General features: G+C 48.9%; 1 protein-coding gene across 7 annotated transcripts in view; it reads left to right on the plus strand.

The window, feature by feature from the left end:
- The window catches only part of ltbp3 (latent transforming growth factor beta binding protein 3), a 104329-nt gene extending 89214 nt beyond the window's left edge, over nucleotides 1–15115 (plus strand). For 4 of the 7 annotated variants that reach the window (XM_088608530.1, XM_088608536.1, XM_088608532.1 and 1 more), the window contains 5 exons: nucleotides 109–237; nucleotides 8722–8883; nucleotides 9763–9852; nucleotides 10488–10619; nucleotides 11587–15115. In XM_088608530.1, the coding sequence (XP_088464656.1) occupies nucleotides 109–237; nucleotides 8722–8883; nucleotides 9763–9852; nucleotides 10488–10619; nucleotides 11587–11741 (668 nt within the window). In that variant the 3' untranslated portion in view covers nucleotides 11742–15115. The remainder of the gene's footprint in view (nucleotides 1–108; nucleotides 238–8721; nucleotides 8884–9762; nucleotides 9853–10487; nucleotides 10620–11586) is intronic. The other 3 variants (XM_088608531.1, XM_088608533.1, XM_088608534.1) reach the window with 2 other exon arrangements.
- The last annotated feature ends 688 nt before the right edge of the window (nucleotides 15116–15803 follow it).

Consider the following 15803-nt stretch of genomic DNA (forward strand, 5'->3'; position numbering starts at 1 on the left):
GCCGCTTGTTGGGGCGAGACAGCAGGGAGAGAGAGAGAGACACCTGTGCGATGTACCCGGATTGTTTTTGCCTTGTGTAACCCCCATGTCTGTGGTGATCCCTTGCAGATGTGAATGAATGTCAGGACCCATCCTATTGTAAGAATGGAGTGTGTATCAATACGCCTGGTTCCTATCACTGCATCTGCACTCAGCCCTTCACCTTCAGCGCTGCGCTCAAACAGTGCGTCTATGACGGTGGGTATCAAACGCTGCTGAGCAACTTTAGCGTTAGGGCTAGCTGCTGCCAGGGTGGGAGTGGCGCTGGCAAGGCTGGGCCATGTACTGACTGCAGGAGGGGGGGGGTGCCCCCATTAGTGACGGGCCCAGGGGGTCGGGGCCGACCCTCGGCACAACAGAGCCTCCTTCAGGCCGCCGACTGGCCGGCAGGAAGCCATCAGCGTGGCGTTGCGTGCGTCCGGGAGGAGGTCGTCACCGGGAATCGAGATTGCGGGTTTCTCCCCCTCCCTTTCCCAATTCCCCAGTCCCAAATTTCGGACAGGCTGCAGCTGCTTTTTGTGCGCCGTGTGCTTGTTCAGTTGTCGGGAAGGCAGGCAGTAAAACTTGAGTTTCGCCACTCGGAAGAGCGACATTTCATAGCTTGACAGAATCGCGGAAAGGAGGAAAGCGCAGTAAAAATCAACAGCCCCCCATGAATGTTTCCTGTGATTATAATAAGAATCGCTTACACTTATTGGACCCTCCACTCAGAGCTCTTTCCAGGTCATGGGGATCCCCTCCACCCCCAGCAGTGTGCCGCCCCCACCTGGATGAGGCACCAGTCCGCTCCCCACACCCCAGCTCTCAGTGGGGAGGAGAGCAGAGTGATGGAGCCAGTTCAGAGAGGGGGGTTATTAGGAGGCCATGATGACTAAAGGCCAGGGGGGAATTTGGCCAGGACAGTGGGATAACACCCCTACTTTTTTCGAGAAACGCCCTGGGGTTTTTAATGACCCCAGAGAGTCAGCACCTCGGTTTAGTGTCTCCATCTCTATACTGGGGCATTCGGACCCACATAGACCCCGGGGTGGCGCCCCCTACTGGTCCCACTAACACCTCTTCCAGCAGCAACCTTGGTTTTTCCCAGGAGTCTCCCCTCCAGGTACTTGCCAGGATCACTCCTTATGAGCTTCAGAAGTTTGCCAGATGTGAATTGCAGGGTAACATGGCTGCTGCTTGGTGTTCGTGTGTGTGCAGTGCTGTCCAGTCCTTGTCACTTGTCAGGCTTGCTCCCACTGTGGAAGTGGGGTGGGGTGGAGGGGGTTGGAGCGCTGCAGGGTCAGCTGGCATTTGCCACAGTAACCAGCCACCCCTCCACGAGCCTGTCACACTGTACCGGTTACCATGGGAAGTACAGTCCTCCAGTAAACCTGCATCACCTGCAGGGTGATTTGCATCAACAGCCGCACCAGGTGGTACAGAATGTCTAAGGTTTGCTGGGAAGGGGGTACAGAGGTGACCTCTATGACTGAGTCTGCTCTACGAGTGTCGCTGGAAGCCCCTCAATTTTATAATTCCCCCATCTCCTGTCCTGTACTTCCTCGGATTCCTGACAGCGTTTTGTTTTCTACCATGTCTTTTGGATCACCCCCTGCTCTGGTTTCTCTCTACACTGGTAATCTCAGTTTAGACCCCGGCTTGCTGTACAGACTGTTTGTGCTTCGCTACAGTGTCCAGTACCAGCTTTGACCACAGCCAGTTTCTGACCACAGACTCTGGATTTCTGTTTCGCCTGCTTTTCCCTGCTTGTGCCATCTGGTATACCTGTCCCCTGCTCTTGGGTTCATTTTCCCAAAAAAATGGGCAGCAGCTTTGTTCCTGTGCGAGCGGAGCTTTCCTGCGTTTTCACTGTGGTTTTACCATGCTTTACTGCACTGCAATCCACCTTTACCATGGTACACCAGCAAACAAGTATAGAATCTACCCCCACCGAAGAACCCGTCGAGCATGCGTGTTTCTCAGCCTCCAAGCTGTTATCTCATCACGGAAAAGCCTCTGCTCAGATGCAGAGGGCAGAGGTGTGCGGGTTCGAACCCGTCCGACTCTGGCTAACTCATTTCCGACTGGAACACGAGATCTCCGATGCAACTGGGAACAAAGGGATGTCAGCCCCCATAATCTGGAATTCTGGGTGTCCGTCCTCCAGCTGACATGAAAGCCCTAAAGGAGAGGGTGTCTTGGTGTTGCCGTATCATAATCAATATTGATATTGATATTCACCTGCTTTGATAGACATGACGAGGGTCAGCAGACACTGTAGCACATTATATATTATACAGCATATTATAGCATTGACTTTAATATTTGCAATGCTGTACTTCAGTGTTTTCACAGAATCTATACCATCGCATATTTAACCTCTAGTGTATCGCAAGCCTTATACTTTTGATTTCTCAGGAACTTCAAAGCATTTATTACAAATACTAAAGGTTAGGACCTGTAAAAACTAAACTTGGGTCACGTAAATATCTGAAGTTAGAAGGAGAGGTAAAAGAAGGTAAGTTCTTGTTCAAAAGCCTTTGGTCATAAAACTGCATATGATTCACTGAAAGGGAATTCAGAACCCTGTACTCTACAGTATCTCTGGGCTTATGAAAACATGACTGCGATATCTGCAATCCCCCATGAATATCTTTATATACTCTTTGGGGAATTAAAACCAAGGGGTTTTCTGATATTGTCTTAACTTTTTTGGCAAAATTATTTTACACCATCCATGTCTGTTACAATACTGTAGCAGTCCACCCCCTAGGCACTGCACTGCCCCTTGACCTTTGCCCTTTCACCTTTAGCCAGGCTAGCTCCCTCCTCTTCCTTGTCCTTCTTAAAGTGGGGAAGGACCTTCTCTTCCTTCAAGTCCTCATGTCTCTGTCTCTGTCTCTCTCTCTCTCTCTTGCACCTGATCTCCCGCTCTGTGATCGGCTCGCCCGCTTGTGATCTTCCTGGGCAGGAAAGCTGAGAGAGCCTGGATCTGCTATTCCTGCCTGGCAGTTCTGCACGCGCGGGCGCAGCTGGGATCAGTGCCCTGCGGCTTAATCCATTTAACGGCTTTTAATGACCCCCCTCCTGCCAGGCGCTTGACGCTGCTACGCTGCTTTCCGTTGAAGCGCCTTGTTCTCCTGCATCTGGAGGTGGCTGAGCTCTGAAAAGATGTTACCCGGCAACCGTTGGCGGTGATGGCCTCACAAAACAATTAACCGCGTACAGGCGCTCACCCCGCTGCCCGTTAATAACATGACACGCATCCCTTTTTCTGAGTGGTGAACCATTCAGGTTAAAAAAACGGTTCAAAGTTTGTATTCAGTACGAAAGGGCGCCGCAATGTAATATAATAGGAATATGATATTGCATAATATAAATTACTATAAAAAGTAATAACATAGGATACTGTTGTATATTATAGCATGTATTCCTGTCTAAAATAATGTTGTTAATGATGTAATGCAAAGTTATAAACAATGTTGCATAACTAGATGTTTTGAGTTAGGACTGTCATGATTCAGGCTGTGGTCAGGATTATGATGTTGTTATTAATTCCAGTCGACAGCAGAACCTAGTTAATATTTCATCACGGTCTCGCCGTTAATGCTTCAGGATATATATATAAGTAAGCGCTCCTTATAAGTAGGCCTGTCAGGACTGCATTTCCCAAAATCCTCTGGGGGCAGTAAGGCACTGCTCTCCGTCACCTGATTGGTCGCCCAAAGACAATGGATCAGATGACTGTTTAAAAAAAGCAGTAAGCAGAAGTTATCTGGCTCAGGTCTTGGTGCAGACAGGGGTTCCGCCCTCAGCCCCTCAAGACAGTAGGCTTCCATTCACACAGACTGACACAGGACGCCTCTGCTTCCTGGGTTTTGAACCGTTACCTGACCAATTGTCTTCCTGCAACTGGTCAGGTGACTTGAGAGCAGCAGCTCACTCCCCCAGAGGGTTCTGGGGAATGTGGTCCTGACAGGACTGTTCTCTCATAGTAGTTGTAAATTCCATTTGAAATCCCTGATCCAAAGTGTTGTCCTGTAGTCTATATTTCAGATTTTAGACTTTATAAAAACACTATATTAGGCAAATACTACAGTATAGATTATATACTGCTTTGATGTTTGTATCTGGTTGATTTGTGAAGAGGCTGTATATTAGTTGAATGTACAGGGTAGTCAGAAAAATGCTCTGTTGACTGAATTATAAGTTTGTATTTTGTGTAGACAGTGTACTCCGAATATTCATGTTGGGTACACCATTCTGCTTCTAGAAAACCCCTAATATCATCTCGGCTTACCTTCAGCATTGTGACATTACTGATTCTAGTTGGTTAATACCCACCCAAAGTGATTCATCTCTCATCTCCTCCACTTAAATTGATTTTCTGGAATGGTTTTAGCGCTTGTGCTCAATGGCCAAGTTCAGTTCCCCCCCAAAAAAGATGTGAGTTAAAGAGGAACATTTTACTCTTCTCGTTCAAAGCTGAGATACTGTAATAAGACCACATCATCAGCTCCTTAACATCCATAAATCTCATAAAATTAAAACACCCTGGAGATGCTTCTTAACAATATTATGACCCTTTGTATCTCAGCAGAGAGTTGTTATTACAGTTTGTAAAACTGTTAAATCTTTTTTGTAAATTTCTAGCAAAAGATGAAGTGACCAGTTTACTGTTGACCTGAAAATATATATTTATAGGTTCTATATATATATAATTAAAGATGTTTTCTGGTCACATGTGCTGGTATCTTAGGGATTTACATGGTAATGAAATGTGCACACAGAAAGTGTCGTTATGGAGCTCCTGTTAGGAGCTCGAGCAGTACCGCTCGATGTGAAGGAGAGGCGACAATCCTGCAGGCAGGCTTCAAGTTAAATACACAGTAGCTGTCAGTAGCAAGACTAGGAATAATACAAAACGGGAGTGTGTTCATCAGTGAGGTTCTTGTAACCATGCATACATATTCTAACTGCTCCATCCAATTCAGGATCACGTGGGGGCCCGAGTCTATCCCAGAAAGCAATGGGCACAAGGCTGGATACACCTTGGACGGGACACCAGTCCATCACAGGGCACACACACACTCACACCAGGGCCAGTTTTCCCAGAAGCCAGTTACATCGACCAGTACGTCTTTGGACCGTGGGAGGAAACTGGAGCACCCAGAGAAAACCCATGCCAACGGGGGAGGGGGACATGCAAACTCCACACAGATAGCACCCCGAGTCCAGACCTGAACCCAGGGCCCCAGCGCTGTAAGGCAGTAACACCTGCCACTGCACCTCCATACCCTACCTTTCTGGGTACTGTTAACTGAAAATAGCAGCAAAGAGGTGGGAAGAGGTCAGATAAGTCGATCTAAAGAACTATTACACCACAGGCAGAGGTGATGATGAGCACCAGGGATCCCCTATGGGTTGGAACAGGCCTGGCCAGCAGGACTTCTGAGCCTATGTAGGGCTCAGGGACAAAGTCCAAATGGACAGACGCAGTAGAGTGCTTGTTGGAAGAAAGAATTGACCGGACTACTTTAATAAACATCAGACCCTGGATTGGGGTATATTAAGGAAAGCAGTGAAATTCTCTTCACATTGAAGGTTTTCGTAAGGGAGATCAGTAGGTCGCTTACTGTATCCACTAGCAACTCGAGCTGGGCAGGCCAGCTCTCTGTCTCTCATTTATAACTTCTTTATGTTTTCATGAACTGGGGGGAACGTCTAACTTAGCGCATGTCATTTAACCTCATAGTTTAACACCGTGGAAAGAGAGCACCCCTCTACATTTCAATCTGACTTGGCCGTGAGTGTTTTCGGTATCAAAAACCAAGAATACGTATTGCATGCTCTAAAACTGCATGAGTGAGGCTGCTGTATTTGCGAAGACGAAGGTCAGCATTGGGTGAATAGGGCGGCTAGTCTGTTGACTTCAGGATCTGTTGTTCCAGTGGAATGTGTGGATTTTGTCGGCTATAAGGATCCGATCCCCAAATTGTCGGTTCGCCTGTTCCCCCCCAAAAAATGCTCTCATTCCTGGTGAAAGTCCCGGATGCTTAGGGCTTAAGGCAGGCTGATACCCCCATACCCCATACCGATGTACCACACACAAGCACACAGGGATAAATTCAGAGACGCCAGGTCTTTGGAAGGTGGGAGAAAGAGGAAGCAACCTGTTTGACTGTAACGGGCCTCAGCGCGCCTGAGCCAGTTCCAGCAGTGACATCACATCTAGCAGTGACATCACATCACCCCCCCCCTGCAATGTAGGCCATGTGGAAGATGTAGAACTCTCTCATGGTGGAGGAGCTATCCCCTGTCCAGGGAGGGGCGCTGTGCTGTGAGCGATCAGGATTGAATCCCAATAGTAGGGGCAAGAACACATGCACTCTTCACAAGAACATGGGACAGACCATGCAGACTCCACCCAGAAGGTATCTCACTCCCAAATCAAACTCGGGACCCAGAAGCGATGAGGCAGTAAGCACTAATTCCCATGTGACAGTTTACTATTTAGAAATACGTCTACCATTTATCTGCATCGTGAAAACGAGAATGTAGGGCTGATTTTTAAGCATTTTTTTTTCAATTCTTTAAGCCTAGCACAACAACACTTCCACACACTCCACCATTATTGAATTCCAGTGCATTCCAGCAGTCTTTGGAGGGGTGCAGAAGGTAATTCGGGTATTTAAATAGATGCCTGCCTGCTCTCTCAGGGTGTCCTCTCCGGCTTCTGAACAGTGCTGTTCTCCTACATCTTCTGTATACAACTACTGTTGCAGCAGCTAAAAATGTCACCAGGTTTATCAAACAGGTATATGCGTGTGGATTTGCACACCAATTCCTACACACTTGATTCAAATCCGAATGAAGGTCCCTGTAGAAAGTCCAAGGCAGTATGCCGTACAAATCTAGCTAAAACGAATCAATGTCAGGTGTTAAAGGTCGTAGTGATGCAATCTCATGAGATTTGAAATCCCTTGATTAATACAGAACATACCAGAGCACAAGGGCCCCGTTGGCCCTGTTTGGTTTCTTGCACGCGCCTGCTGGCTTCTGGGTGATTCGTCAATACAGGAATGTGCCGCAAACAGGTCAGAGATGACACCGCAGAGCGGACCTGTTCGGCTCGTCTCGCCAGCCTGGCCGCTGTACCGAATGATCCAAAGGTCAAGAGCTGCCTCCGTCAGCAAAGGCTGGGCAGCAGGATCTGGGAGGGGAGGGGGGCTTGTTTCAGAGCTGATCCTGAAGCAGTCGAGAACGGAAGCAGGGTTCGAGAACAGATTCAGTGACGCCATCTGGCCTGACCTGCTCCTCAGAGACGCGTTTTGAATAATAACAACACCAATATAGCACTTTACAGGTCATGGGGATCCCCCTCCACCACCAGCAGTGCGCAGCCCCACCTGATCAACATATTTGTATTCTCCCGAATTGACTACTGCAATGCTCTGCTCCCTGGTGTATCTAAATCTACTCTGAACAAGCTGCAGTATGTCCAAAATTCAGCAGCCAGAATCCTGACCAGGTCTAGTACAAGTGTTCACATTACTCCTATCCTCGAGTCCTTGCACTGGCTTCCGGTCAAATTCCGCGTAGACTTTAAAATCCTCATGCTCACCTACAAGGCTTTACATGGCTTGGCACCTCAATACCTGTCTGAACTTTTATCGCCCTACTCCCCACCTCGCAACCTCCGCTCTTCAAATTCTGCTCTCCTTACTGTCCCCCAAGCCCGTCTACATTGTATGGGCGACAGGGCCTTCTCCTGCTATGCCCCCAAGCTCTGGAACTCTTTGCCCAAGGATATTAGAGAGTCACCTTCTCTAAACTCCTTCAAATCCAGACTCAAAACCTTCTTCTTCAGAAAAGCCTTTCCATTCTGGTTCCATTCTTCACCCCTCTGCTCTTCTTAATACCATCTTCCACGGTCTCCTCTATCTTTATTGTTGTATTGTTGTAATTATAATTGTGTCCTGTCTTGTGAAATTTTCTTATTTATTGTTTAGTCTTCTTATTTATTGTTATTGTCATCCTGTAAAGCGCTTTGAGAAGCCACCTTTAAAGGCGCTATATAAAATAAAGTTTATTATTATTATTATTATTATTATTATTATTACCTGGATGAGGCGCCAGTCTGCTCCCCACACCCCAGCTCTCAGTGGGGAGGAGAGCAGAGTGATGGAGCCAGTTCAGAGATGGGGGTTATTAGGAGGCCATGATGGGTAAAGGCCAGGGGGAAATTTGGCCAGGACACCGGGGTAACACCCCTACTCTTCTCGAGAAACACCCTGGGATTTTTAATCCGCACAGAGAGTCAGGACCTCAGTTTTACGTCTCATCCGGAGGACGGCGCCATTTTCAATATAGTGTCCCCGTCATTATACTGGGGCATTAGGACCCACATAGACCGCAGGGTGAGCGCACCCTGCTGGCCCCACTAACACCTCTTCCAGCAGCAGCCTAAGCTTTCCCAGGAGTCTCCCTTCCAGGTACTGGCCAGGCTCACACCTGCTGAGTCTCCAGTGGGGCTGCCGGTGAAGCTAAGCAGGCATTCAAGTTGACAAGCCGCCCCCAGAACACGCAGTAGCTCTTGACGTGAGCGTTCTTCCGCAGCGAGGGCATTCTGGGAAGGCGCTCCCAGACCTGTAAGGCGTGTCTGTGTCTCTTTCTCTCTCTCTCCCTCTCCTCCTCCACCAGACCGCACTGCTGCCCACAAGGACGTGTGCTTCCTGCAGGTGGACGAGGACCTGATCTGCAGCATGCCCCAGAACCGCCTGCGGGTCACCTACTCCGAGTGCTGCTGCCACTACGGCCGGGGCTGGGGTCCCGAGTGCCGCACCTGCCCCCAGCGCAACTCAGGTACCCCCATCTGCTGCACCTTCGCCATGGTAGAGTTTCCAGGAGGTACAGCAGACTCCCCCAGCAACCCAGGGTGCAGTCAAGCTATCAGGATTCCCTGCCCTGCTGCTAGGGCTAGGGCTAAGGTTAGGGTTAGGATGAGGGTAACCTAACCTAGGCCCTGTGACACTAAACAAGCAGGCTTGTGAATCCAGCTCTTCTAATCCAGTAGAAATACTGCTCTTCTCTCCCAGGCGGTTTCACTGGCAAATACTGCTCACTGGTTAACTCTGCCTGCGGATCACGCCGGAACATTTCTGCGCTGAAATGTCTGCTGCACAACCTGTACTTATTCGCTCGTACATCTCAGTGCATTAGTCATCACAGGGACTAGTGAGCAGGAAGGGCTGCTTCATGTCACAATTTGTGGAAACCCTCGACAACACGGAGACTCTCCAGCATTTTCCCAAAAGTATTTTGTGCCTAATTCGGAATGTTGTCAAATTTTGCGATTCCGTCAGTGGATTAGGGTTAGGGTTAGGGTTAGGGTTAGGGTTAGGGACTACGGTTCCCATTTAAAAAAATATATATATATTTTTAAATTGTTACCGTTGTATTGTTCGTAAGAAATGCGTACAGGCAGGCTAGAACTGTTACCCTGTGTTGCAAAATCAGTGCCGGTTCAAATCATGGATTCATGACCGGTCACCATCGTCAATGTGGTCCCCAGCACACATCGCATGATCGGAAAGCTGCTTGGTGTACCCGGGGGCGCAGTTTTCCTGTTTGCGCCCCCTCCCTCCCAGCATGCCTTTCTGTGTCTACGAATGCGCGAAGCCCGGACGATTCGTTTGCAAGGCGGACAGGGGGGCCAACCATCTCCCTTTCTGTCCCGGCCAGTTATCTTCAACCGGCTGTGCGAGCTGCACCTGGACACTGAGTCGGACGGGGAAGGCGAGTTCCTGGCTGCGTTCTCCAACTACAAGCCCGGTGAGCTGGCGCCGTCGGCCCCAGACGCCTCTGGGCTTGGTTACTGCACAGAACTGGGCGAACGGCCTGGGTGCTCCTGGATTTTGGGTCTCATCAAGTTAATGACCAGTTAAATCCCTCTAAAGCAGGGCTCTCCAGTCCAGATCCCGCAGGGCCTTCTGGTTTTTATTTCAACCTGACTAGTCAATTAAAGAGTTATTTTTTAATATAGTATATATTATAGTATAGTAAATTGTAGTTTATTATAGTATAGTTAATACATATAGTCTTTTACTTCGTATGAAGTCAAGACATTGACTGTTAAAGGTACAAGAGAGTTCGGGACACCAGGATCAGAATTGTACCTAGGTAGCATGTTGCTATGTTGTCCCTCCCCCTAACTGTCTCGTTCTCATTTACTTGTGTCTTCCTGCCACCCCTCCCTTGCTCCATCTCACGTGCCCCTTTCTCCCTTCCCATTATCCCCCCCTCGTGCTGTGCCCCTTCCCATCATCCCTCTCTCCTCTCTGTTCCTATACGTCTCCCTCCTTTCTCCCCTCCCATCATCCCCTCTTGTGCCCTTTCCCGTCATCCCTTTCTCTCTCTCCACCACCTGTTTCTCTGTCTCCTCCTCCTTCACTGTCCCTCTCTCCCAGAAGGAGACAGTTCGGAAGAGGACTCGGACGAGTGCAGCTGTGCCAACGGGCGTTGCGTGCGCTCCTACCTGGGCACCATGTGTGAGTGCAACCCTGGCTTCAGGCTCGACCACACCAGGATGCGCTGCATCGGTAGGTACCCTACAGAACAGAACCTCCAAACTCCTCTCTCCTTCCTCCCTTCCCATCGTTCCCCCTCTTTCTGTGTCCTTTCCCATCATCCATCTCTCTTCCTCCTTCCTCCCTTCCCATCATTCCCCCTCTTGCTGCGTCCTTTCCCATCATCCATCTCTCTTCCTCCTTCCTCCCTTCCCATCATTCCCCCTCTTGCTGCATCCTTTCCCATCATCCATCTCTCTCTCCTCTCTTTTGGCCGTAGTGATGGCAGAACAGTGCTCCAGCACTTAAGAGAGAGTAACTGGGCTAGACACCCCCCCCCCACCAGGCTCTCCCAACACAAACAGCTGCTTAGTTTTGGATTAGTTTTGGGCCGAAAAATGAACGTCCTTCCTGTTATTGTCCCAGATACCGAAATTTACTTTGCAGGCAGAATCAACAAAGCACGCAATACATTTAACACCACATGAACCCATTACCTAATAAGAGACATGCATTAGGAGATTAAATATAAATATAAATAAAATATGCAATGATTTTTTTTCTCCAAATAAAGCAGGTTTATAGCTGTGGGAATAAAAGATAACCTAGTTGTACTGCACTTGAATCGAGGTGGTCTAAATCGATAGATCTGGATGGAAGGTGTCATGTTGTTCGAAATGATCTCCGCTGTGTAAGGTGATGACGGGCGGTGATTGTACTGGTCTTCTGCGCTGCTTGTTTCTGCCTTCTGTAGCTGTTTTGCACCAGCGATGGTGCTGGTCTTCACAGTCCTGCTCAGTCTGTTTTTGCTGTGTTGCGTGTATTCAAGCTACTAAACCAGGCCCCTCCCCAGTGACTGTCGGGACGCGTTCGGTGGAGTCTAAAGTTAGGGTTGTGGGGACACACATTTGAAAGAGCAGAGAATTCCTCGGGAGGTGGCGGTGCCAAATGGAGTCGCTGACACGTGTTCCCCCCCCCTCTCTCTCTCTCCTCTCCCCAGACATCGACGAGTGCGCGGAGCTGAGCGCGCGGGCCTACCCCTGCCAGAACGGCCGCTGCGTCAACGTCCCGGGCTCCTACAAGTGCCTGTGCAAGCAGGGCTTCAGCCATGCCGCCAAGCCCAACGTCTGCGTGCGCCGCGGCCGGGCTCCCTAGCGCCCCCCGCTGGGCGCCTGCGCTCTCTCTCCCCCTTGCCCCCCCCGTCTCTCTCTGTCTCCATTCTCCCCAGCTCCCCTCTGCCTTCCCCCCACCCTTTCCCCCCCCCAAGGCTCGTCCAGCTCACGGGTCTCCCAGCAGGTCATTGTCCTTCTGCTTCCAGTCATTTCCCAGCATTCCTGTGGCAGGGTGCCTCTGGGGCCCTGCCGAGACGAGAAGGAGGGGAGAGGTAGAGTTCACGGGCGACACAGATTCCCGGCTGTCGTCGTGTCGGGGAGGGGGTGGGACCGGCACAGAGACGCCGAAAAGCCCGCACACAGATTGTAGCATCCCGCCCCAGGTACCTTATTTAAAATGGCCGACTCCCAGAAGGCTCTGCCACCCGGCGTCCTGATTGGCCGCCTGTCCGGAAGGAGCCGTCAGCGGGGCGAGTCGACTCGCGCGTCCCCGCAATCCTGACTGAACTCGAGGCCTCTTCCTAAGGGGCTGTTCTCCTATCGTCTCCCGGACGAGTGAAGCAAAACCGTCTGGACGCAGCGCAGACGTCTTGTATGACAGACACCAAAAACATGAATAAAACGCATTTCCCGGCCACGTCCGACAACGCCAAGGGGCGGGACTCACGCTTTCCACTCGGTGCTTCCATTGGCGGATTTCTCTTTCTGCTCGAGCTGACCCCCCACAGTTCCCCCCCCCCTCCGAGACCAGTGCAGAGACTGAAACAAAGACCCCCAATAAAAAGTGCTGCTGATCCCTTGGTAGAATAAGTTTGTTCCCCCCTCCCCTTGTGACCTTAAAACATCGAGGACCAAGATTGTTCCTTTGTGTGCCGGACGTTACCCGTAGGTGCCTTCTCTCGAAAGACTCTGAAATCCCGGGCCCCTATCGGAGGTTTCGGAAGATCCGCGCAGCTCCAGGGGCTCGGACCGACTTTTCAGATCGCCGGCGGCAGCGTCCCCCCCCCTCCCCCAGTACTGACGGACTGAAATCGCCCGATTCCTTCAAAACCCGGCCGCCGCGAGCACAGAGGTAAAAACGAACAAACGTCCCAGCTCTCGTCCGGGCAGGTCGTAGGTCTGTCTCGCTTTGAGACAAGAGCTGCCCTTTCCTGACTACCTGGGAAAAAAAATTGGACTGGAAGCTCGACTCCAGAGATGATGGTCCAGGTAAAAGAGAGAATTCCGAGTTTTTAGGAATTCTGGCGTGGGACGAGGGTCACAGGATGTCCTGACAGTTGGTCTACTAAGTCATCTTGAATCGCCTGTTTTATCGTCTCTCAACTGGGTGACACCTGTAAGTTAATCAAGGAAGCAGGTCACCGGTTTAATTAAAGGGAACTCGAGTCTAGCTGGAGGGATGCTGTATCTTCACTTTTGTTTTTTGGTGCCAAATGATCTTTTAAGTGCTTTATTTAAAAAAAAGTCACCTTATTAAAAGGATCTTGGTTCGAGTAAACATGGTTTTTCGCCATCGCTGGATTCCAAGCAGTGAATTGGCGAAACTCTTCAGGACCGGGGATGAAGACCTGGCTTTAAGGCAAGACGTGCGATTTCACCTGAGACAAGAGCTCTCAAAAACCAAAAGAGATTTATTATACTTTACTAGCACTTAAAGCATGCCAGGGCGCTTGATAATTCAACACGTTGTTTCCTGTCTTCGGTACAACGAGAGTCACCCTTTGGGAACTGTGACCTCATGCTCACAGAGGCATCAGAAGTATGTGGACTTTGTGATTCTTACTTTCTGACAGATATGCATAGTTTTGAAAACCACTGAATTACTTATTTTCAGTTGGTTTTGTAACCTTATTTCCAATAACTGATCCATGAAAAAAAATGTGTTGCAGTATTTACTCAGTTGAGCACAGGTGTCATGCTTTTTTAAAATATGAATTTCTTTCAGTCTGAGGTCAGCTTTGTAATACTTATTTCTCTCCTCTCAAACCACCCTGCAGTGGATTGCTGTAAAAGGCATTTTGGGGCAGCTGCTCTTTACACTGCAGTGCAGACATCCTAGACACAATCAGGAGTTCCAGTGGGCAACACGAGCATCAACATTTCACTTAGAATAGGGGTGTCAGGACCTGCTCTAATTATTTAACAAACAGGAATGACAGTGATCCTAACGAGGCTCGGAGGTGTACCAACGTGTACTGTAACCAACTGTGAAAGATCTTAAGAAATGAAAAAAACCTTTATTAGTTCAATGAAGTCCATAATGAGGTTAATGGGTTGACTTACTGAGTTTGGACCTTAAGATAAATAGATAAGACTTTATTGATCCCAAAGGGAAGTTGATGTGTTACAACAGTCTAGCCCAAGACAAGCAAAAACAGACATCAGAATAGATGAAAAATTATACAAAATAAATAAAAATAAATACATAGGTGTGTGCAAAATATGATGATCATAGTCACTGTAAAAACAATAAAATTTGTGCAAATATGGTTCATTCAGATTGTTCAAAAAGTACAATGGAGCACCATGCTGTCCATAGATTAGCAGATGAGGGGCTAACAGTCCTAGCCTCGTCCTAGGGCAGCGTTATACACCCTGACAGCCGCCGGGAGGAAAGACCTGCGGAAACGTTCCCTTGAGCACCGTAGCTGGAGCATCCATGCATAAAAGCAGAACACACCACACTCTCCAGGAATCAGCTTTGAGACTCGGGGTGCCTTCAGTTGTGTTTTCAGTTATTCTAGCAATTTGGGATGTTATCCATGCAAGGGCACTCTGGTGAGGCTTCTAAACCTTTAATTTACCTTGCAGTCGAGTCTTCGAATACTCAAGGTGAACTATACAGTACATATGCAGCCAATAGGAAGTATTGCAGTAGCTGTTCAATTGCATGAATCAACCAGGCCTAATTGACAGGCAATCCCTCATCATGAACATTTTTTTGCTCTTCTCTGCAGATCATGATAAAAGGCTGCTTTTTTGTACTGCAGAGTACAGATCCTTTGTAATCCACTGTAAGCTTAAAAAAATTGGTTTTAATTGCCCCTAACGGTAACAGATCCGGACTGTTTCCACACCAAGTTGGAAAAGTACTCGGCAGAAAGCCTGATGGAGAATAATATCTCTAGCTTTTGAACAACAGTGCCTGTCTCCTGGGTTGTTTTAACGCACAGCATGTGAAATAAGAGTCTCGTCTTTTTTCTTACTCCTTCTACTCTAGGGGAGAAGCCATAGGCAAGATTAAAAAGATCCTGTGAAAAGATGGCATTTCTCTTCTGTGTTCTCTTGCTAGATCTGCACCTTAAAAATCTGTAAAACTTGCTTTTAAAAACATTGTTAGCAGCCTAAAGCTGATCTGCACCTGTCACAGACAAAGTGAAATGCTGACTTTGGAAATAAAGGGCATTTTGAATATTTTTTATGCTGCATTTCTATATGGGATTCCTACTTTTTTTTCTACTGCTCCCTCTTGTTAAATCTTCAGTCTTATTATTGACTGTTAGACTTGCACTTTTCCACGTTTTTGCCAATAAAGTGTCAAAATACAGCCCGTGTCTTCTTGCAAGAGTCTGCAGTCAGTGTGTTGCTTAAAATAACGTAAACAGAGCTAGAAGCACAGAAAATACAGTGCAGAACCCTGGAGCTACTGCATTAGTACAGCCAAAGGACAAACTGGCAGCCCCACTGGAGACTCAGCAGGTGTGAGCCTGGACAGTACCTGGAGGGGAGACTCCTGGGAAAGCTGAGGCTGCTGCTGGAAGAGGTGTTAGTGGGGCCAGCAGGGGGCGCTCACCCTGCGGTTTGTGTAGGTCCTGATGCCCCAGTATAGTGACTGGGGACACTAGACTGTAAACAGGCGCCGTCCTTTGGATGAGACGTACAACCGAGGTCCTGACTCTCTGTGGTCATTAAAAATCCCAGGGTGTTTCTCGAAAAGAGTAGAGGTGTTACCCCAGTGTCCTGGCCAAATTTCCCCCCTGGCCTTTACCCATCATGGCCTCCTAATAACCCCCCTGGCTCCATCACTCTGCTCTCCTCCCCACTGAGAGCTGGGGTGTGGGGAGCGGACTGGCGCCTCATCCGGATGGGGGTACACACTGCTGGG

Source organism: Lepisosteus platostomus, chromosome 16 (assembly GCF_059453375.1).
Source record: "Lepisosteus platostomus isolate fLepPlt1 chromosome 16, fLepPlt1.hap1, whole genome shotgun sequence".
NCBI lineage: Eukaryota > Metazoa > Chordata > Actinopteri > Semionotiformes > Lepisosteidae > Lepisosteus > Lepisosteus platostomus.